This window comes from Pavona decussata, unplaced genomic scaffold (genome assembly GCF_977016875.1).
Source record: "Pavona decussata unplaced genomic scaffold, jaPavDecu1.1 SCAFFOLD_21, whole genome shotgun sequence".
NCBI lineage: Eukaryota > Metazoa > Cnidaria > Anthozoa > Scleractinia > Agariciidae > Pavona > Pavona decussata.
This window is the reverse complement of record NW_028145444.1, coordinates 5807129-5829905: the sequence shown is the minus strand read 5'-3', so window position 1 is coordinate 5829905 and position 22777 is coordinate 5807129. Positions and strand designations below refer to the sequence as shown.

General features: G+C 38.7%; 2 protein-coding genes, 1 long non-coding RNA gene and 1 pseudogene across 3 annotated transcripts in view; 3 read left to right on the top strand and 1 right to left on the bottom strand.

Moving 5' to 3' along the window:
• Nucleotides 1–1548: 1548 nt before the first annotated feature.
• Nucleotides 1549–4793, top strand: LOC146486436 (uncharacterized; annotated as a pseudogene).
• Nucleotides 4794–12141: 7348 nt separating this feature from the next.
• On the top strand, nt 12142–12915 carry LOC146486435 (uncharacterized). The gene has a single exon (XM_085097332.1). It carries the CDS (start codon nt 12142–12144, stop codon nt 12913–12915), a length of 774 nt encoding a protein of 257 aa, XP_084953458.1.
• Nucleotides 12916–14357: 1442 nt separating this feature from the next.
• Nucleotides 14358–22777, bottom strand: part of LOC146486432 (uncharacterized) — a 33800-nt gene continuing 25380 nt past the window's right edge. The window contains exon 4 of the long non-coding RNA XR_014860499.1: nt 14358–17564. This is a non-coding gene — a long non-coding RNA (uncharacterized LOC146486432). The remainder of the gene's footprint in view (nt 17565–22777) is intronic.
• On the top strand, nt 17558–21087 carry LOC146486434 (uncharacterized). The gene has a single exon (XM_085100897.1). It carries the CDS (start codon nt 18846–18848, stop codon nt 20439–20441), a length of 1596 nt encoding a protein of 531 aa, XP_084957023.1. The 5' UTR covers nt 17558–18845; the 3' UTR covers nt 20442–21087.

Genomic DNA, 22777 nt, shown 5'->3' with positions numbered 1-22777 from the left:
ATTGGGTGACAGCCAGCTGTTGAAAATTTAAACGCGTTATAAGACTTTGTATGGGAAATAATATACACCCGATTGTAACGCTAGAGAAAACGCTAAATTTAACACGCATTCAATAAAATGAATAAAACTGACTCAACTCTGGAGTATTTTTGTGTGGTTAGTGGCTATTTTACCGTTTGGGGCATTCTTTAAAATCACTGTCATTTCCGTCATAAGACGGAGTCAAGGCAGCACACTAAGATTTCGACCGTAAGCTCACGTAGTCCACTCAGAGGCAGTTTACACCTTGAAAATCCATCCCAGTCGCGATTTTTTCACACAAAGCTAAAGCCCCATCATTTGCAAATCTCGGTGAATGTGTCATTGTCAAAAATTCCCACTCACTTGGCTGAAAATGAGCATTTTCTGCTTCTGATTCCCCGATGGCGTCTTTTCTCCAAGACCTGATGATTTTGAAAATGGTCACTAAGCTTGGGTTCGAGATGAAATTAACTCCACCCGATGGGGTACAGTGATTTCATGTACAGCACTTACCCCATCCCCACAGCGGCATCTTGGACAGCTCCATTGTTACGAGCGACCAATGGCATAGCGAGGCGAAGTGACAGGACATCAAAAGACAAACCAGACAGCAAAGTTTGAATATTGTCAATGTTCTGCAAGGTTTTCATTGAAATACAAAAAAATGTTGTCAAAGGCGAAAGGACCACTCGAAAATGAACGTGATTCCTCTCCGAAACGCTGCAAAGGTCAGAGATATCCCCCACATTAGAAAAAAGTATCACAGTTGACTTGAGGGAAATGGATGTTTAAAGTGCGGATGAACACCGGAAATGAGCTGTTATACACAACAAAGGACTAATCGTTGTGAATAAAATGTTTGCTGATTTATGTCTACCCTCATTGTATGTTTTTATTACCTTAATCTTTATTATGTTTTCACCAATTCTTGCTCGTGTTATCCAAAGTAAATGTCCATTTTAGAGCGCTTGCAGTGTTGTTTATTTCATTAGCTTCGTGTTTCGCACCTTTTTTTCACCAAATTCTTGTTATAATCTCAACCTTCCCGTGTTATAATGTGTTATTTCTCGGAATATTTGACAGAATTCACAACTGAGATTAATCAGTATCCATCTCCGTCTTCCAAAGTAACTTGAAATCAGCAAACTGTGATCTCTTACTTTTAGCGTTTGTTTGAGAAAGATTTAAGTTATTCGTCAGTATGATCGTTCAGTTATCACATGGACAAGCGAAGATAGTAAGCTTAGCCTCCAAAGGACATAATTTGTTTGTTACTGGCCAAGGAAGAACTGACGTAGAGAAATAATCAACAATCTCCATGCAGTTGGTAAAAGGGTATCTGTTGTATGTTTTACTGGTATAGCACGCAGAGTGTACGATCCTGGGGTCGCGTCGACCGTGAATTCGTATTATAGTGTAGGAATTGCCGACATACCTTGGGGACAGCTTGTCGAGAGGTCAACAAAAATTAGTGGGGTTATCGATTCAATAAGAAGAAGCGGTGTATTGATTTGGGACGAAGCAAGCATGTCAAGTCAGCCTATGCTTGAACTGGTTAATGCCATACACCAGTGCCTAAGTGAATCTCAGTGTAATCGTCCCTTTGCTGGAAAGCAAGTGATTCTTGTTGGAGAGTTTCTGCAATTACGTGCCGTTCCAAACGATTTAGATGAGGGGTTATTTATGTTCCATTCGTCAGTATTCCAAAGCGCCATAACACACCGCTACAAGCTAACAGATGTCCTTTGCCAAAGACACGAAGAATTTCTTATTGCACTGAAAGACATCAGGTTTGGGAAATGCAGCGAGAAGACCGTGGAATTTATTACTTTCCTTAGCAGATCAATGGAGAGTGTTCAAGATGACTGTAGCCACATTTCTTTCAAAAGGTTGCTGGTAGCATTACACAATCGTTTGGCCTTACAAAATCTTCCCTTTCCAGAGTTTACTTTCGAGGCTGAGAACACAAATCTAACTAAAGGAATGAATTGGCCTGGTTCTTCAACATTGTATTTAAGGGCAAGCTGTCCAGTCATGCTCGTTTAGAATTTAAACAATGAAAGTGGAAGCCATTTCTTGGAGAGTTGATCGTAAAAGAAAGCATTGGTAACCTGGCTTTTTAGAGGGGTATGCCGGAAGTGACGTTCCGTCCTGGACCAAAGGAAAAATACTTCCAGTTTCATGCGAGTATTAGGTTCACGCTACAAGAGATATGGAGAATGCAAAGAAAAATCGCACAAAAGAATGGAGAGAGAAAAAAGAAAAAGAAAGCAAGCTTAAAAGAAAAAATGGTACAATAAAAATCAAGAAAAATTTGAAGGGAAAGGCAAGAGAACAAATGAAGAGGCTCAGTTCAAACACGTGGCTTGGCTAAAGCTCAAGAATTTCATGATGCTGGCTCTAGAAGAAGGCGTGAAGTTAAATAGAAACAAGAGGAAGAAGAACAAAAGAGAAGAGAAAAAGCACAGGAAAGACAGAAGAGATTCAGAGACAAGAAAAGAAAGGAGAGATTTCAGCTGAACCTATAGACCGAGACATCATTACAGGTGAACCTACCAAAGAACTTTCACCTGCTTCTTCATTCAGGAGCCATATGGCCAAAACAAGGGCTGTTGACAAAACCAAAAAAAAAAAAAATTGCCAAAAACGCCAGGAAAAAAGGTTGAAATTATAGAGAACGTAGTTAATAGCCCTCAAACCAGAACAGCCCTCCAGAAAAAAGGACTGGTGAAATCTCCTGAAGAGGAAAAAGAAGTTGAGGCGTTATGAGCAGTAGCAACTGACCTAAGCAGCGCTTTAAAGGTCCTGAAACGTGACAACAAAAATGAAGGTAGAGCTGCCTTTGGAGCTATGAAGTCTCTGGCATTTGGAGAAACATTGAAAAAGAAAAGAATGACCTCCACTGCTACAAAGTTGGCTTCTCTTGATAGACGGAGTATCAGCAAGGGTATAAAATGCAGGGCTGATATGCTAAAGGGAGATAAACCCAGCTGGCTGTTCAAAGAGAAAGCCCAGAATTGATTCAGTGAAGGAAGAAGTAAAGCAGACAATATGTCATTTCTGGACCTATGAGGCAAGCAGGCCAAATGGGGATAATTGGATAACCAGTACTTAGAGCATACAAAGCACATGCTGGGGCAGACAAAAGTGAAGCATTTTTCAACTTTTGTGCACAGCATCCTAAGATAACAATTTCACAGCGCAAATTTGAACAGTTGAAGCCTTACTTTGTGAAAGGAGCTAGAGAAAGAGATAGGCGATCCGGTTTGTGCCGAAGCATGAGGAAGCAAAGCTGATCTTTAGCGAATGCATAAAGTTTCGAAAAAGTGTTCTGAATGAAGCTGCCCACGCTGACAATCCACCAGTGCCACTGTCAGTCAAAGAAGCTGTGGAACTAACTCTGTGTCCAAAGCCTGAAGGGAATGAGTTCCACAAGTTTTCTTGCATAAACAGAGAACGTGTCAACTGTGGAACACGTCTCTTCAGGCTTTTACCGGAAGAAAGCTCAGAGAGAGGTATGGTCAAGTGGAGGCGATTTGACTATGTGGAGACTGGAAAGCTGACATCATCTGGGGAAAAGCAGAAGAAAATCGCCCTTGTACAAAGGGAAACTCCACCAAAGGAACTTTTCCAGTACTTCAAGCTGCTTGATGCCTATCCCCATCAGCAGTTCATGGCCATCTGGCAGAAGAAGCACCTTGATGATCTACTGGAAAATCACCCTACCGGCGTGTCATCTGCATTCACAACTATTCGGAGAGTTATGCCTGCAGGGGACAAAATGAAATACAGTCCCAATACTTTGACGTCAACAAGGCTAGCCTCCACATCACTGTGATGTTTTGCCACGCCACAACGGAAGCTGATGGATAGGAGAGCACTGCTGAGGAACCTGCTGTCATCAAAGAACATGTCTTTGTGATCAGCAATGACCTGGTGCAGGATTTTGACTTTGTACATCATGCCCAGTCACTCATCGCAAACTACCTGACCCAAGATCTGAAGATAAGAGTAAATAAAATGCATGAGTTCACAGATGGATGTGCAGCTCAATACAAGTCGAGACACTGCATTGGGGATCTTTCATGCTGTGTTGCTGATTTTGGCCTTCCAATCCACTGCAATTTCTTGGAGACATCACACCCCAAAGGTGAGCAGGATGCTGCAGGGTCTCATGTAAAACAGCAAGCCTCACTTGCTGTTATACGTGGAAGAGCCAACATCACCAATGCAAAGCAGCTCTGCAATCACCGAACTGCAAACTTCTCGAAGCCTGCACAGTCTTCATTTCCCTCCCGTTCAACTGCGGTGAGTCTCAAGAGGAGAACCTTTTACTATGTACCAACAGAAGGAGAGGAAGCTATTCCCCGTAATCAAGGAGGCCGTCAATTCAACACCATCAAAGGCATAAGAAAACTGTACTCAGTGGTCACTTTTCCCCAGCAACTGAAGGTCAATGTCAGGGAGCGCTCTTGTTACTGCGATGAATGCCTGTATGAGAACTATCCTGCTTGTAAGAATAAAGATCTGGTGGATGATTTTGAGGAAATCAAGTTAGAGAGAGAGGCATCCCTGCAGTAACACGCTCACAAGGTGATCAAACAACTCATGCAGAGCCAGTCCATCTTCACGTTGCTGATGTTGTAGGCAAGGACAGCATCATCGCCATTGCTGCAGAAGAGGATGACTCCTGTGATTATTACCTACTGAAGGTGACAAGCAATGGAGTGTTGTTTCAACAAGCGACGAAACGGATGACTATAGGAATATAAAAAAAGAACAAGTATCAAAGCACAAGCAATTCAAAATGGATGGGGCCGCAATGCATCGTGGGTAATAGAGAAATGGTTGGAAATTGAGCGAAATGTGATAAAATGAAGTAATTTAGTGATGGAGCTTTACACTTTCTGCAAATAAAGGCATTCAATTGATTTTTGAAGATTTTGAGAATATTTTGTATTTTTTTGGCATGTTACACTGTTGTACATATGAACTGTGCTACTGATCAGTACATTTTTCGAAAATTTCGCCAAAGCTATTTGAAATATGAAAAATCAATCAATTTAACATAAAGCATGGTGAAATTCATATTCAAACCTGTAGTACAGTCGACTCCCGATAACTCGAACCTTCAAGGGAAATTGAAAAAGGTTCGAGTTATTGAGAGTTCGAGTTATCGAGGGTAAAATTATATAGAAAATTACCTTAGAGGAAAGGAAAATTGGTTCGAGTTAGCGGGAGGTTCAAGTTAGTGAGGGTTCGAGTTATCCGGAGTCGACTGTATTTTGTAAAGTGGATTCCCAGGAGCACGCAAAAATTTCTGAGAATGTCTACAGCTCACGTGATGATTTGCAGATCTTGTTTACGATCACACGTTTTGCCTTGAAACAAAACCGCGAACAGGAATTTCTTCGCTATGAAATCACTGATTTCCTCTTTTTAAGCAGCCGAGTGTTCCTTAGAAGTTGTTTTTTTGATTTACAGTATTGAAAACCTGTGTTTTCCTTCCAAGAACCACAAATTGCCCCCTTGACAAAAAATTGAATACAAGGATCTTCCGTACGAATAAAGTCAACTGAGATCTCGTCAACTTGTCATTGTGAACTTGACCCAACCTTCGGGTAAATTCTGCAATTCTGAAAGCTTCTGATTTATGGACTTATCCCAAAAGGCAGTAGCCACAAAAATGGCAGCCAAGAGGCAACCTATCAAAGGGAAAAGCTGCGGTTGTTGAGGAAGGCATTTTACACTATTTACCACTTGCTGAATGGTGGAAACAGGGGAATTTCAAGACAGAAAAGATAGCCGTTAGATGTAGCGATATTTTAGTCTTTTACTGTTTATATTAAACACACAGGTAGATCTTCTTTTTGACCTTCCACACTTTTTGTTCAGTGCCTTTGATTTGTATTTAGGTGGTCGAAGAGTTCGTGTACTGCTATATTCCACACTTTTTTACCTCTGCCAAGGTAGGTTTTAGCCTCTAAAAGATATTTGATCTGCTGTTAGTATCTCGGAGCTTTTATCCTCACCAAGTTGTACACCGTGATTGATCTATCTTTAATTTAAGCTTCCACACTTTTTGATCAGGGGCCCCTACCAAGTCATTGTTGTATTTCGGTTGTGCTTTTAAATTTTCCTTCGAAAAATCATTACAATGATTAAATGAGGCCTTCTAGAGGGCCTGAGGCTAGTGAAAACTTTGACCCGTCGCCAGTTTCTGTGCGATGGGTTACTTAGATGACTTCTACTTACTTACACTTGCACTTACCTTCAATACACTGTTGCTTTCTCTATCATTAATCAAAGAACACAAACAGAGTCACTGTTACAGTAAGAACAAGCTTAAAAGCTTGAATGTCAATCTAGAGCCTGAAGATATCGATAAAGCACACCGCATGAAGAAAGGTAGCACTCAACCTAAGCCGATTATAGCTGATTTACCAATTATTACAGTAGGAATAGATTATACATGATCAGGAAAAAGCTACGCAGAGCAAATTTTGAAGGATTTATCGAAGGAACTGACAGAATCTATATAAACGAACATTTGACTGTCTCAAGATCTCAATTATTCAAAAAGGTTAGAGATAAAAGAGGCAATCAAAACTGGAGACAATATATATGTGAAAACAGACCCTGCAGGCAGCTCTGCTATTCAAATTAAACTTGACGTGGACCTCAGAAGATTAAGTGGCTAGTTTATACTTCAGATTTCGCTAGAGTTTAGTCTAGCACAGTCTTTCTCTACCTCTCTACCTATTGTTCTTTAAGCTAAACAACAAAGATATGGGAACCCCACTGGAAAAAGAATGGGAAATTGGCAACTGTTGGGTAAATTTTAATTGCCAAAGTAAACAAGTTAGTAACATTTGCATTTACATAGGATTTGTCCATCTTTTTTTAGACGGGTGGGGGGGGGGGGGGGGGTATGACCATAGAAACTGGCAGATAAGCCAAACCAAATTGGTGTGATCACCAAACACCTTCACAATGCCACTGAGAACAAAATCTGATGGTGATAGACATTAAATGAACAGAATTATGCTGGCAGTAGTTTAGTGCAGGACGTCTCCTGGTCTAGTGTATTCCCTTACGTGTTTTCGATTTGAAAATGTGAAGATATAACTCACAACAAAAAGGTTGTGAAAGAAACTCCTCAAAAGTCAGATGGTAGAGATTGCGAGAAGACGAGACGGAGGAAATTTTCTTCAAAATGGCAAGTTGGCAGTCCATGGTTAAAAGATGGTGAAAACAGCACGACATGCAAGTGGTGTGTCAAGAACCAAACCTTAATTTCCCAGAGCGTTTTAACTTCCAGTAAATTCATAGATGGCTGTACAGGAAGAAGAGGAGCATGAACAAGAAGTTGTCTTCACTTAAAAGAACGATGACCATGTTGGAGATGACAATGTGGGAATGGTGTCAGACTATGAATCAGACACTGAGTCACAGTCATCATCTTGGTTTGTGGGCTATTTCTGGTAAAAAGATACTCACATTTTAGGTTGTTCATCAAACTAATGTTCTCCATGGTGACCTTATTTGACAGGACCATGGGTAGACTAGTTAGGGGACAGCTAAATACTGTATGGTTAACTAATGTGATGGCTTACGCTGTCCATATTTTCATATAAGCCTTTGTTAGAGGGAATTAATTGCCTCTAGGAAATAAGGGATAATGGTTACATTTGTCATACAGACATTTTCTTACCTTAAATAGTCAACCTGTGTTAATAAATATTTGTCGCACATGATTTGCAAGCCAACAGTTTGAAAAATTCATAGGTAAAGCAAGGTGCTGTTTTGGAAGCATCACTGATGCACTTTATGCAAATGTTGGTGGCTTTCCACATATTTGCAGCCCAGTCAAAATTGATTTGAGTGGTGGGCAAGATGGCTTGGGTAGTAGGCATCTAGTAGACACTTTATATCAAGGTTTGTGTGAAACAGGGAGCAGATGTTTCGTTGAAGGGAACAAAACTGCCGCCTACCAAAACATTTTGACCTCATGTGTATATCAATCTTATCTGCATAGCCCTGCGGGAAATCTGCTCTTATGTAGTAATTCACATCACCTACTAGTTTGACTCAATATACAATAATTGGCAGTGGCACTAACTTCTTCAACTTTACTCAACAGGTTTACTTGTACCCACAGCAGTTGAAAGCAAGGGCTCGGGTGAAGCAGTGAAAATCAAGATAGTTTGCAATGGCTGTGGAGTCTGCTTGGAGTATGCCAGCAGCATGGTGTGCCTAAGAGAAAGGAGAAGAAACTGTGTTTTGCTTGCCTTGGGCCTTTGCTTTTTGATTTGGGGCCATGGTTACCCTTTATACGATAAAATTTTAAACTTGGGATTGGGGATTCAAACTTAAGCATATGGTAATTTTTATAATAGCATCAAAGTTGCACATCCATTCGTGAAATCAATTCTTGATGAAATTTGCAAATGGGGCAAGAATGAAATGAAAAGTAAGGAGTCCTCAAGGCTTGGCAGCTGGAATAGGGCAGTTACTACCTCTGGTGGCTGTTGGCTAATTAGAGGACATCGTAGTCAATGTTGTACTTTTGTTGTTGTCGATTTTTTGAGTGGGCATACATTGTATTACGGGCACGCCTGTATGAGGGGGTCCAATAATGTAAGTGACAGCGACTTGTGGGAAGGGACTTCAAAGCAGCTGAGGGGCACTTGGCTGAGGTGTGTTTGGTAAGGCTAAAGAGGAGGGAATGGTGGTTGCCATTAATTGGCAAGATGCCGACTCCTTGTCAGCTAAATCATTTTGGTATGTTTTTCCCCATAGCTCCCTAAGTTGCATTATGCTTTGTGGGGGTCACGTGGGTCGTTCACATGCCAACAATTTAAAGGACTACAAATCTAAGAACTCAGTAGACCAGTCCTTCATTGCCAGTAAACTAAAGGACTATCCTCAGCTGAAAACAGCAAAGTGCGAATGTGCAGGCAAGAGGCCACATTCCAAGAACTGTGGATGTATGTCAGACACTTCTGGCTAGAGCTAAAAGTAACCATTTCTCTGCCTTAAAGCAGTGTGGGAATACTCCTAATGAGTATGCGTATTTTGGAGTAATATCATTCCCGAGATATCCATCAATGGACTGATGCAGGTGGGAAGAGTGACAAATGTCCATGGCATCCCCAGTATGTCTGCTCTTGTGGAGGATGTGATAAGGACACAGGCACAACTGCTGGTGGCACAAGACTCTTGGGGTCAGGCAGTGAAGGGCGCACAAGCAGACGGGGGGTGAGGTACACCAGGAAGTTCACAGGGCAGATAATGAAGATAGTGGAGATGGGGAGGACAGTGAAGCTACCATAGATAGTGAAGACAGTGATGGGGAGTATTTCGACTTTGAGTGCGAGGGAAAACCATATCAGGTGAGGGGAAAGGTTTAAACATGTGAGCTCCACAGCCTACTCTATGAGATCGAATGTGATCGCATGGCAGAGAAGGCAAATGATGTCATAGATTCTAACATGGGTAAGGGTCATTCCAATTTATCCGCCTTACCAAGGATCTTTCTATGTGGGAAACTTTCCTTACTGGGTGGAATGGTCGCTCTTTTTTTCTAAACTCCTCCATTTCCCCTTCTCCCCATATGGAACTATTCACCGACGCTGCTAGTACCATTGATTTTGGGGGGTACTTTAATGGGAAATGGTTGCAGGGAAGGTGGCCCCCACACATGGTGCTTTGCAAAGACAAAGGGATTAGCATTGAGTGGCAGGAACTTTTCCCCATTGTTGTGGCTTGTGCTATTTGGTACCCCCATGGGGAAACGCCTCCAATTCTGGTGCGACAATGAGTCGGTGGTTGCTATCATCGACTCAGGTCATTCAAAAGCCCCTCACATTATGGACTTTCTCAGATCCCTTACCCTTACTTCCATGAAACACAACTTTTTTGTGCGGCACGCCACGTTCCTGGGGTATCTAATGACATCGCTGACGCTGTCCCGATTTCAGGAGGCGCGTTTCAGGGCAGCCGCCCCCACGGCCGATAGGGACACTTGCACCATCCCACCTTCCTTAATGACCCTTTAAAGGATGAAGTCTTACGGTACGCCAACTGGGGCCTAGCCTGAAGATCCGTTTGGCTAGAGAATGCGCTTTTGATTGCGCTCTGTCGGTTGCGATTTCTAATGTTTACATAAAATGATGTTACGAGAATTCTGATTTGGCGGGCCTAAAGTGTTTCAATTGGAATAAGGGGCTAACAAGTTCGACGGAGTTCTGAATGTTGGATGGAGTTTATATTATTCCATCTTGCATTCTTAGAGAGGAGTAATGTGTGTGTTCCTTTATATGTCATTTGCGGTTGTATTTTAGTCAGTCTTAGTTTAGTGGGATGTTTGTTTGCAAAGTTCACACTGTTGAGTATTAAGCGAAGAATGATTTCTTTTGTATTTACTTCAAAACAATCAGGAATTTATTTTTTACGGAAGTTCGTAAGTCCGTCAACCCTCAGCTGTTTATTCGGAATTTCAGATCTTATATATGGAATTCATTGTTTACGCAGGTAGAACATGTCAGCTACTTTAAAAATAATGTCTCTGAATGTGAGGGGAATTAGCAACTTCAAAAAAAGACGTACAATTTTCACCTGGTGTCGCAGAAAGAGCGCAGATGTGATTTTTTTACAAGAAACGCACTCAAACAAAACAACAGAAATACAATGGAAAAATGAATGGGGCGGAAAAATGCTTTTTTCACACGGTAGCCCAAATTCATGTGGAACTGCAATACTGATCAACAACAAGGCAAATTGTTCAGTGCTTCACACAATTCCCGATCCCCTCGAAATAAAGGGAATTGTAATTGAACAACAAGAGACCAAATTATTACAATATGCTGATGATACAACTGCCGTTCTCGCTGACATAGAGTCGGCCCACATACTCTTTCACTTGCTAGAGAATTTTAAAAATATATCAGGTTTAAAGGTCAATAGCTCAAAGACAGAGGGAATGTGGCTGGGATCGCTGAAAGGAAATGAAATGAAGCCGCTCGGAATCAAATGGCCGAGCGATCCAATAAAAGCCCTTGGAGTCTTCTTTTCATATGATAAAAAACTTCTCTTTCAAAAAAACTTCTCAGAAAGGCTTGACAAGATAAAAAAATTAATTAATATCTGGTCCTGCAGGGGGTTATCCCTTTACAGGAAGGTTACTATTATCAAAACTCTGCTCTTGCCGAAAGTTGTTTACATATCTTCTTTGCTACCTACCCCTGAACATATAGTGAAAGAATTAAACTATTTGATATACAATTTCCTATGGAAAGGTAAAGACAAAGTAACTAGAGTATCTGCAATAAATTATTATGAGGGAGGTGGCCTCAAAATGGTTGATATTGAAAGCATGATCAAATCTCTCCGCCTCTCCTGGCTGAAAAGAATCTTTGGTGATAATTCAGGCGTATGGAAAAGCTATTTAGAATATCTTCTAAAAGAAACAGGTGGTCTGGTTCTTTTTAATTGCAATTATAATATTAAAGACTTAAATATTAATTCTCAATTCTATGCAGAGTTATTGAAATGGTCGTCTGAGTTTCGCAAAGACAATGCAAATGATACTAACTGGCATTACTTTATTCGGAATAATCAAGAAATACGAATAAACAATAAACCAGTTTTCTATAAAAGGTACTTCAATAATGGGATTCGAACTGTGGGCGACTTACGCTTTGATCTTAATAATATCGACTCTTATGAATTACAGGCAAACTACATAGAGAAGACGAATTTTCTGCAATGGACTGGTCTACGCCACTCCATACCGCTCAATTTAAGAAATGCTAATTATAAACCGAATCCCATAGTCCTAAATCCATCCTTCAAAACTGACAGTGGTCTTTTCGATGTAACTAAAAAGAAATCTAAAGATTACTATTCCCTTTTTGTCTGTAAAAAGGCACGCTTCCCTAATCATGCGCAAAAACTAAAGTGTGAATTTAATTTATCTGATGAGGCGTTGAAAAAAGCTTTCTGTCTTCCCCATTCAGTTGCTTTTGAGCCATACGTTCAGGCCTTTCAGTTTAAGGTATTTAACTCTATACTTTACACTAATTCATTGATTGAGGTATCAGGTATCAGGTATCAGGTATGGCAAGCAAATTTAAGCGCACCGCAAAAGATCTCAATAATTCTGTTGCAAGTACCCCAATGAAGCCCAGCCCAAAGGTACTTAAAGTTAACGATGCGGAGGAATCAAAGCTCGGCAAAATATTGGAGGAGATTGCTCAAATGAACCGAAAATTAGACAAATTAGACACCATCGAAGAGCATCTGACGCGTGTCGATAATGACATTAAGGAACTAAAGGAGTCCTATACATTCGTCAAAAATACTGCAGATGAATTAATCAAGAGTCGTAATGAGGACAGTGATTTAATCAAGAGTCTGGAGAAGAAAGTAGCTACGATTGAAGCACATACTGAAAAGTTGCAAAGCGAGATTGTTGACATCAGGGCGCGCTCAATGAGGAGTAATCCGATTCTTTACAATCTGCCAGAGAAGGAAAAGGAAGATCCTTTTAAAACAGTACGCAATTTATTTTCAGTTAAGATGAAAATAGACGAAAACCAAGAGATTGAAATTGAAAGAGCACACAGGATCGAAGGAAAGAGAGATGACGGCAAACCACGACCGATTGTCGTAAAATTCCTATGTTGCCAAGATAAGGAGTATGTCAGGAAATCTGCATACCTCCTCAAGGGCACCAGGATAGGCATCGTGGAGCAATTCCCCAAGGAGATTGCTGAAACAAGAAAACGACTGTACCCAATTATGAAGAAAGCTAAACAGGATGGAAATACTGCAAAACTAGTCAAGGACAAACTTTACATCAATGGTCAGCGTTATAGGGGACCGTTTTGAAAGCAGGGTCAGATGTTTGATCTTATCCACAAAGATAAGTGTTTTAAGCACGTATTAGACCATAATTATTATCTCTTTTCGTTCCAAAATTTACTAAGATTCGCTTGAGAATAACTAATTATCCAACTTGCGATGAGGAAAGAGAGTAAAACTTGTAACTTGTGTGGATATGAAGTGAATCATAATCAAAGGTCAATAACGTGCACCATCTGTTTTAATGATTACCACAACAATAAGCATTGTCTGCGATTAGCTATTCTTCCCAGCAGTGATGAAGTGTTTACATGTTATCAGTGTTTGGATAATTGCTTGCCTTTTAATAATCTTGATGATGATAGCTTACAGAATAATTTTGAAACAACTAGAAATGAACTTAGAACCATGTTAAGAAATCAAAGAAACAGACTAGACAATCTTATCTTTAACCCGTTTGGACAGCAGCAACAGGAAGCGTTCTTCCATAATGACAGAAATTTTACAGATGGTAACCCCGTCAAGACTTGTTATTTCTATTCCACAGAGGAATTTAACAGTTCAATCACTTCCAGACATAACACAAATAATACGCTATCATTGCTACATTTAAATATTAGGAGTATAAGGAATAAGTTTGATGCCTTTTTAAATTATTTACAAACATTGACTCATACATTTTTTATTATAGCACTTACTGAAACTTGGCTAAACGATAATGACAGCAATATTTTGATCCCCGGGTACAATTTGACTAAGTTTAATAGGCAAAATAAAGTTGGGGGAGGGATTTGTATTTTCTCAAGAAATGATTTAAATATTAAAATAAGAAATGACTTAACTATTGAAAACAGCGCCAGTAACATCGAGTCTCTCTTTATTGAAATTTTAAATGAGAAATCTAAAAACATAATTGTTGGCGTCATATATAGGCCTCCTGATAACATATTTAATGATTTTGAAAGTGACCTCAAAATCGTATTGTCAAGATTGGATAAACGAAATAAGCCATGCTACATCATGGGTGATTTCAATATTGATCTTCTAAAATATGATCAATGTAATTTCTCAAATTTATTTTTTAATCAATTTTCATCATCTGGTTATATACCACTAATTACAAGACCAACATGGATAACTAAATCTACTGCAACACTAATAGATAACATTTTCACTAACAATTTAAGTCACACTGAACACCTAAGTGGTATCATGGTTAATGATATATCTGATCATCTACCTATTTTCACTATTACGGAGTATGAGATGCACATTAATACTGTGAGCTCTGAATCAGGTAGTTATGTAACTAGAATAATAGATAAGAAATCTCTAGATTCATTCTCTAGTTGTCTTGAAACCTGTGATTGGCTAACCACGTTATCTAAGAATGACCCGGCAGAGTCTTTTAAAGCATTTCTCGCTGAATTCTCTGACCATTATAATAAACATTTTCCAGTTAAAATGACTAAACGTATAGGTACACGAAGGTATAACAATTTATGGATAACGAAAGGTTTAAGAAAATCTTCAAAAACCAAGGAATTACTCTATAATAAATTTTTAAAGAGTCCGACATTAAAAAATGAACATGATTATAAATTATATCGAAATAAATTGAATCATCTAATCAGAATTGCTAAAAAGAATTATTATTGTAAAAAATTCAGTCAAGGACAAAATAATATAAAATTGACGTGGAATACTATTAATGAATTACTTGGTAATAGAAAATCACATAACTCTCTTCCCAGTTCTTTTCTGAACAATGAAAATGATGAAATCAGTGATCCTAATTTGATTACAAATAAATTTAATGAATTCTTTGTAAATGTTGGGCCTAATCTAGCTATGAAATTTGATGACGGTTCGGATGAATTTTACAAATTTCTAAAGGGAAATTATTGTGACTCCATGTTTTTACATGACACTACATGTGCTGAAGTAAACAAAGAAATTGATAAAATGGCAAACAAATCAAGTTGTGGTATTGATGACATAAACAGCAAAGTAGTTAAACATGTCGCCCCTTACATATCTCTACCCCTGTCTCACATTTTTAATCTTACTTTTTCAACTGGTAAAGTCCCAGATGAATTGAAAGTAGCTTTGGTAACACCTGTGTATAAATCATCTGATAAAAATGTATTTTCAAATTACAGACCAATCTCTGTTCTCCCCTGTTTTTCGAAAATACTAGAAAAACTGATGTACAAAAGATTAATGAACTATGTAGATAGAAATAAAATTTTATTTGACCATCAATATGGATTTCGAAGTAAAAGCACTACTAATTATGCAATAATTGAACTTATTGATAAAATAACACAAGGGATAGAAAATAACCAGTTCACTGTTGGTATATTTCTTGATTTATCAAAGGCGTTTGACACAGTAAATCACAATATTCTTCTAAAGAAGCTCTCCTTCTATGGTATACGCGGAAATTGTCTTGCATGGATAAAAGATTACCTAACCAACAGAAAACAAATTGTTAAATATAATCAAATCAGATCAACAGAAATGGCAATTACGTGTGGGGTCTCACAAGGATCTATTCTTGGACCATTACTTTTCCTAATTTATATTAATGACCTAAACAATTCTACCAAAAATTTATCTACTATATTATTTGCAGATGATACTAATCTGTTTTGCTCAGGTAAAGACATAAATGAACTCGAGTGTAATATAAATGCGGAATTAGTTAATGTTCAAGAATGGTTAACACTAAATCAACTTACACTCAACATAAAAAAATCCAATTACATAATATTTAGAACAGCAAAGAAACAGTTAAAAAAATCACTGACTCTTAAGCTTGATAATAAGGAGATCCAGAGAGTAGATAAAACTAAATTCTTAGGAATTATAATTGACCAGCACTTAACATGGAAGAATCATATTGATTATATTACTAAGAAGATAATAAAAGCCACCGGTATGCTATGTAGGATTCGCTTCTATGTAAGTCAAGTACTCTTGAAAATATTATACTATAGTTTGATTTACCCTTACCTGCATTACGGAAACACCGTTTGGGCAAATAATTACCCCACAAGGCTAATGAAATTGTTCAAATTACAAAAAAAAGCACTACGTATCATAACATTCTCGCCATATACCGCACCATCTCTTCCTCTTTTTATAAAGATGGGTCTCTTAAATATTTACCAAATTAATGACCTACTAATCAGATCTTTCAGTTTTAGTCTTATCAGTAAATCGTTACCCACCTATTTCAGTGACCTCTGCATTGAAAACACGCAAGTCCATGGTTATAATACCAGGAATTCAAAACATCTACATAAGTGTTTTAACCGAACTAACTATGGAAAATACTCTTTAAGAAGTAAGATAGTTGAGACATGGAACAAAACTCCTCTAGAAATAAAACGATCTCTTTCTATACATGTTTTCAAAAAGAAAATGAAGCAATTCCTTCTCTTTCAATGATTATGATATAGGCGTTAACTTACATAATTTTACTTGCACCTTTCATTATTACTGTTATTTATATACCAAACCTGATATCCTGATTAATTTAGCTTAAAAATGTAATTTCAATCAAAGGGGGACTACTTTGTAAAAGCCCGTAAGGGTTTCTTTAGTCTTCCTCCCAACTTCAATGTAAATTGCACTATGCACTTCTTATGTTACTTATAATTGTGGGAAATAAACATTCATTCATTCATTCAATTCAAAATTACATAAAATCGGCTATATTTCAGACAATCTGTGCTCTTTTTGCAAACGGGAATCAGAAACTATACAGCATCTCTTTTATAATTGTTCTTACTCAATTACTTTTTGGAAAGACTTTGAATTATATTACTTATCCCTGACAAAACAACAAATACATCTTGAGTTGAGAGATATTTTAATTGGTGTTCTAACACCAGAATGCCCCTTACTAAATTACCTGTTACTTATAGGAAAAATTTATTTATGGGGGTGTAGAAGAAATAACGAACTTCCAAATATAGGTGGTTACAAATTTAAAGTATCGCTAAAGTATGACACAGAGAAATTTATTTGTACGAAAAATAATACATTAGACATATTTAAAAAGAAATGGACAATACTTAGACCTATTTAATATATATATGACTTGTACAGGTGTGACTTTGAATTTTTTGTGAGTGAGTGCATGAGAGCATGAGATGAGTGAGCGAGTGTTGTGAATGGTGTGTTAGCGGGCCAGCGAGTGAGTAAGCTAATTGTAATATTGTACAAAGTGTAAGTGCGTAAGTACTGTCTAGTTTATTATTGTATGTAACTGTGTGTTTTCTTGCAAATAAAAAAAGTTTTCCTCTTTGGGCTTTCGATAACTTAAAAATAAACCATTATTTTGTGTGTTAGCCGACTCCTAACTGTCAATTATGATGCAGTAATTTGAGCTCCCTTAATTCAGTCACGTGGCCTACTGTAGACTAACGATAACTGTCAGCTAAATAGGGAAACAAAACTCCACTTGTGTTTGTTATAACTGGCAAATTTCATTTGCATCGAGTTCAGCAAATGCAAAATATCTTCATTTTCGTCTTGGAAATATGTAGAATCCGTCGAATTTTACTTGATTCTGGTCATTACCTCGCTCGTAATCTGTCCGCCATGTTGGATTTCTTCTTCATACGTTGCTTTGCCTCCTGAGACGCTCATTTCGTGGAAGTTTCCTGGAGAAAATGACGTATTTTAACGTGTTTCGCGTCGCTAAATGCAAACAAAAGGACTTCCTTAGCAACAGGGATAGACAAAGGAACAGTGATCGATTTGACCAGCGGTTACCATGCGCAGTCGCTACAGACCACTTGTACTCGCGTGTTCGTGAATACATCGCTCACGTATATTCTCGGATCTACACGTTTGTTAAAAAAAACTCCGCCAGGGTTTTTATCACAATAAAATTGGTAAGAAATGTGGCCGTGTTAGTCGAATTTCACAACTTTCACCTCTCACTTGTGTAACAGAAACTAGATTGTGGCCAAATGTTTTAACAGATTTTCATAGACGATGGATGAAAATTTCCACTGATATGTAGAAGAGACTGCCAGTACAAGCCACTTTTGCAATTTATTCCTCTGAACTTGGGCTAAATCGCATGTTGTGATAAGTGCTCAAAGTAGATAAACTTTGCGCCCTCAGATTTATTACACTAATTAAAGCTAATGATTGCAATTCATCACATTATGAACGTTCATCGCTTACAAGCGAATTACAAGATTTTAAATCATCTGTATTCCCCAGAACTAAAAGACTTGCAAAATTCCCAAGCTCACCAGGGGGTTTCTAACACAGTCCAGAGTGGGAAAAGTTTAAATCACCAAATTTTAAGAAAATTAAATTTTTCTTTTCGTACTTCATATTTTTTTACCTACTTGCCAAGAGAAGGTGTTGTAAGAGTTGTCAGCGAAATCTATTTTATAGACAAAAATTGGATATGAGGTTCTTAGGGATAGACGCTCTTAACAGATCACTCAAATGTGCAGTCTGACAATTACTAAAGTCACTAATGGCTTTGTTCAAAATCTGGAAGTGGCGTGTTTTCTTATGTTGTTGGCACTCAAGACAGATTCCATTGTCACTGTCAGATTTCATGGTTTTTCAAGGCAACAATATCCAAGTTGTGGCAAACCTTGCCACCAGTTTTGCAACCTCTTTACACAGCCTTATTTATTGGCACAGTCTAGACACATATTTAACTTACATGCTGTCTGACAACTCAAGGCCATTGAAATTAAAAAGTCTACTGGTATCACTGATATGCCGGCTCATCTTCTTAAGGCGGGGGTAAACATGAAATTTGGTCAAACTGAACATTTTTTTTTGTTTTTGGAGTCATCAATAGCCCCATTATTTATGATTCTATAAATAGGTGTTTTAAGGTCTAGTTTGCAATTTTTGTGCCGCTACGAGTCCTTTAGAGCGGTGTGGTTAAAATAAACAACTTCGTTTCCATGGCAACGCATCTGTTAGTTTTGAAGTTTTTGATCCTTCAAGAAAATGAGAATGGCAGAAGAGGCCTTATGACTGAACTGTCTGCTCAGTGCAGCTCTTGCCTGGAGGAGTCACCTTTAGAGACATCCTTCGTCATTACTAAGAGGGGGAAATCCTTGGATGACAACAGGCGGGCAGTGTACCACTCCTTGGAAACAGGCGGTGGGTATGAAGGTCTGGCATCCTTTTGCAGCATTATGAACCTGCCCTGCTTATCAAAGCCAGCATACTATCAGCATGTTGATACAATTCTAAATGCCCTTGAGCTTGAAGCTCAAGAAGACATGAAAGCAGCTGGACGAAGGGTTCGCGAACAAATTTTGAAGGAGAATGGAGTGCAAACTAATGATGATGTTGTTGATGCTGCCGTAAGTTTTGATGGTACATGGGCAAAGAGGGGCTTCACTTCTCTGACTGGAGTTGTCTTTGTGCTGTCAGTGGACACTGGTGAAGTTCTCGATTGCCATGTCTTGTCCAAATCCTGCCAAACATGCACCATTAATAGGGGTCGCTACAATTCTGATGATGAATTTGAAGAGTGGCAAATAGAACACATTGCATCAGGTGAATGTGACATTAACTTTCATGGCAGTTCACCTGCCATGGAGACAGAAGGAGCCAAAGTTTTATGGAACTGGTCAATTGAAAAACACAATATCCGGTATAAATGGATGGTTAGCGATGGAGACGGCAAAGCCTTCAATGCAGTGGAAGATACTTATGGTGACGACTGCAAAGTTGTAAAATTAGACTGTGTTGGTCATGTTCAAAAGCGTATGGGGAAACATCTCCTCAACTTGAAGGCCAGAACAAAAAGAAAACTGGCAGATGGAAAGCCGATTGGAGGACGTGGTCGTCTCTCGGAGGGGAAAATAAAACAAATTCAGCAATATTATGGTCTAGCCATAAGACAGAACACTTTGACTGCTGCAAATCCTTCTGACACGGAGGTTAATGTGGCAGTGTACTCTATGAAAAAGAACATCATTGCCATATTAAACCACTCTGTTAAAGCCCAAGAATTATCAAAACAGCATCGATTTTGTCCTCCTGGAGAAAATTCTTGGTGCAAGTGGCAACAAGATCAAGCTAGTGGAACCTCCACTTACAAAGATGATGATTGCTTGCCTGAATTATTTCTTGAAGTGCTGCGCCCCACTTTTATGACACTAAGTGAGACAAAGCTCCTGGAAAGATGTGTTAGTGGAGCAACGCAGAACCAGAATGAATGTATTAATTCATTGGTTTGGGTGCGGTGCCCCAAACACAAGCACCATGGGGTAAAGGTCATCCGCTGTGGAGTGGCATCTGCTGTCCTACATTTTCATGGTGGAGCTGCTAGCAGGGAGAAAGTCATGCAGAGGCTTTCTATACCAGCTGGTGCATTTACTAGAAGAGCCTCGCTCATCAGAGATAAGAAGCGACTTCAGAAGTCAGACCTTCAGGCCAGCAAGAAAGATAAAAAACGTCGTCAAGCAGAGCGACTGAGGAAAACTCGAAGGGAGGATGCCCTACGGGATGCAGAGGACACAACATATGAAGCTGGAGCCTTCTAAGCTCCCTCTGTTCAACACATAGTTTAATTTTGTATCAAATTATGAACTATTAGCTGTTTGACTCTTAGTGACCAACTAGAAAAACTCTTTAAAAACTTTACATGTGAATTTCCGAAAACATGTATTTTAAACCTTTGAGAAAGGATATCTCAGGATGTATTTGTTCAATTGATCTGAAATTTTCAAGGCTGAATCCTCTCATCAAGTTGAGTTGGATGAGCAAACAGTTTCTCCATAAGTTGAATTATAAGTAAGTTATTGAAAAATTTTTCACCTAGAAATTCTTGGTGAACTCTGAACTAGCATTGTGGTCATAATTTTTGTGGCTCCCAAATTTCCTCTGCTCATCCAAGAGAGTGAGCCCAGTGCTTTGTTTTGACACCAAAATCACTTCACTCCATGCAATCTATGAGCAGTTATCTTTTCCCAAGTATGCCCAGGTTTTTCACAGTATGTGGTCAACATATTGATCTGGTGTCAAATGACAAATTAGTTTAGGCCAACATAAATGTTATATTAAATATAACATTTATCAAATTTTGGTATCTGTGATTCCTTAGCTTTCTTCTGATATATAGGTTTATATGGTTCTGAATTATAGTTATGAAGTTACAAATGTTTGAAAAAAGTGTCTTTTTTCATGTTTACCCCCGCCTTAAGGACACCGCTGAAGCCATAGACAAACTGTCACCCTGTTAATGAAGAAGACTATTTCCAAGGGATCACTTCCCTCTGAATGGAAACGCTGTTGTTACTCCTGTCTATAAATGCAGCCCGAGAACAGATCCTTCCAACTATAGATCTATGTCTGTACTATCAATGTTTTCAAATATCCTTCAACATGCAATATGTCAAATGGTTTATAAATTTTAAAAGACCACTTACTACTTTCAGTGTCAACCTGGTTCCATTCCGCACTTCACCTCAACAAGACTTGTCAACGTTACAAATGACTAATTTGACTGTGAACTTATGTAACTTTTTGCCACAATCTATACACGAAATGCAATTGAAGAACAGCTCCTAAAAACTCTGTCAGCTGACAGTTCACAGAGAGATTACTGGGAGGATTAATTACTAACAGTCCACCAACAGATAACTGGTAAGCTAAAAGAAAGAAATAAGTCTTAAAATCTGTTTGCCATTTTTCGGCCGACAGGTTAATTGGGGAGCTGTTCTTTAATTTTACCCAGAAAGTAGTGTGCTGCAGGTCTCCCTGTAGCTCAACAGTTACAGCAACAGTACTCTGTCTGTGGCAAATCCAGGACAGCTGATAAATAGTGGCTAAAACTGGCCATTTAAATCCACAAGTGCCTTATTTTATCGTCCCTCCGAGATTCAGAGGGAAACAGCAGTTGTCGACTCTTGACTGTGTACAAATCAGTTCACTTACCCAATTGGTGTTCAAACATAGTCGGCAATTTCATTTCCAGAGGGCACACCGTCCCATTATTCTATAGCCTCAAGTGATTCCAAGGTTTAACACCGTAAAGGTGAAGAAATATAGAGTTAAGTCAGCCAACTTGATGGAAGAAATTAATAATCTTCTGGAAGCACGGAAGCTGGGATAAATTTAATTAAACAGGGGTTTCCAAATTTCAATTTGTTTGACTTGGTTATGGAGCATGACGACAATGTTAACCTGTAACACAGTGTTGACAGTACTTCGCATACAGATTTCAATGTTTCAATGGATGGATCTCCATGCTCTGCTAAGGAAGTTCAGAAAACAAGTGACAAGAGAAACGCAGACAAAAATAGTGAGGGCAGGGGCTAAAGGAGGAGACAAGATACTCAAGATGGCCCTGCTGCTGAATGGCAGACTAGGTTCATTGAAATATGGGAGTACAGCAGGGGAAAAAACGCCAGATTTGAGAGCTCTGTTCGAATGTTTCATCTACATGTACCTCAAAATAGGCAGATGCCCAAACCAACGCCATTCTGGCTGCCTTCAAAGATAATGCTTGAAGAGTCTAAAGCAGTGGAACTCATTTTCACTAGTTGTATCATGCATTTATATCATCATGTTAAATGTCATATTTTTGTTGTTTGAATTTGCATAGCTTGATTGTGGTTAAATGAAAACTTCACAAAAATGCCTAATACTTAGAATTGATCCCTTATATAAAGTTTTCATGCACAATGTCTTTAAGTGCCTCTCCAATGCCATTTCCAGTTTCAAAAACATCAGAACTATCCTCTGAATCACTTTTTTTCTGTGTAATTCAAGTCACCCCTTTCAATACACATGTGTAAAACACGCTGTAAGCACTGTTTTCTTTAATGTGTTCGTTTTCTGCTAACCTTTTTTCAACATGGTTTATTCTGCAATGTGC

Excerpts from the sequence above, each read along its gene's own strand:
- LOC146486435 (XM_085097332.1), top strand. The coding sequence starts at position 12,142 with ATGGCAAGCAAATTTAAGCGCACCGCAAAAGATCTCAATAATTCTGTT.
- LOC146486434 (XM_085100897.1), top strand. The coding sequence starts at position 18,846 with ATGGCAACGCATCTGTTAGTTTTGAAGTTTTTGATCCTTCAAGAAAAT.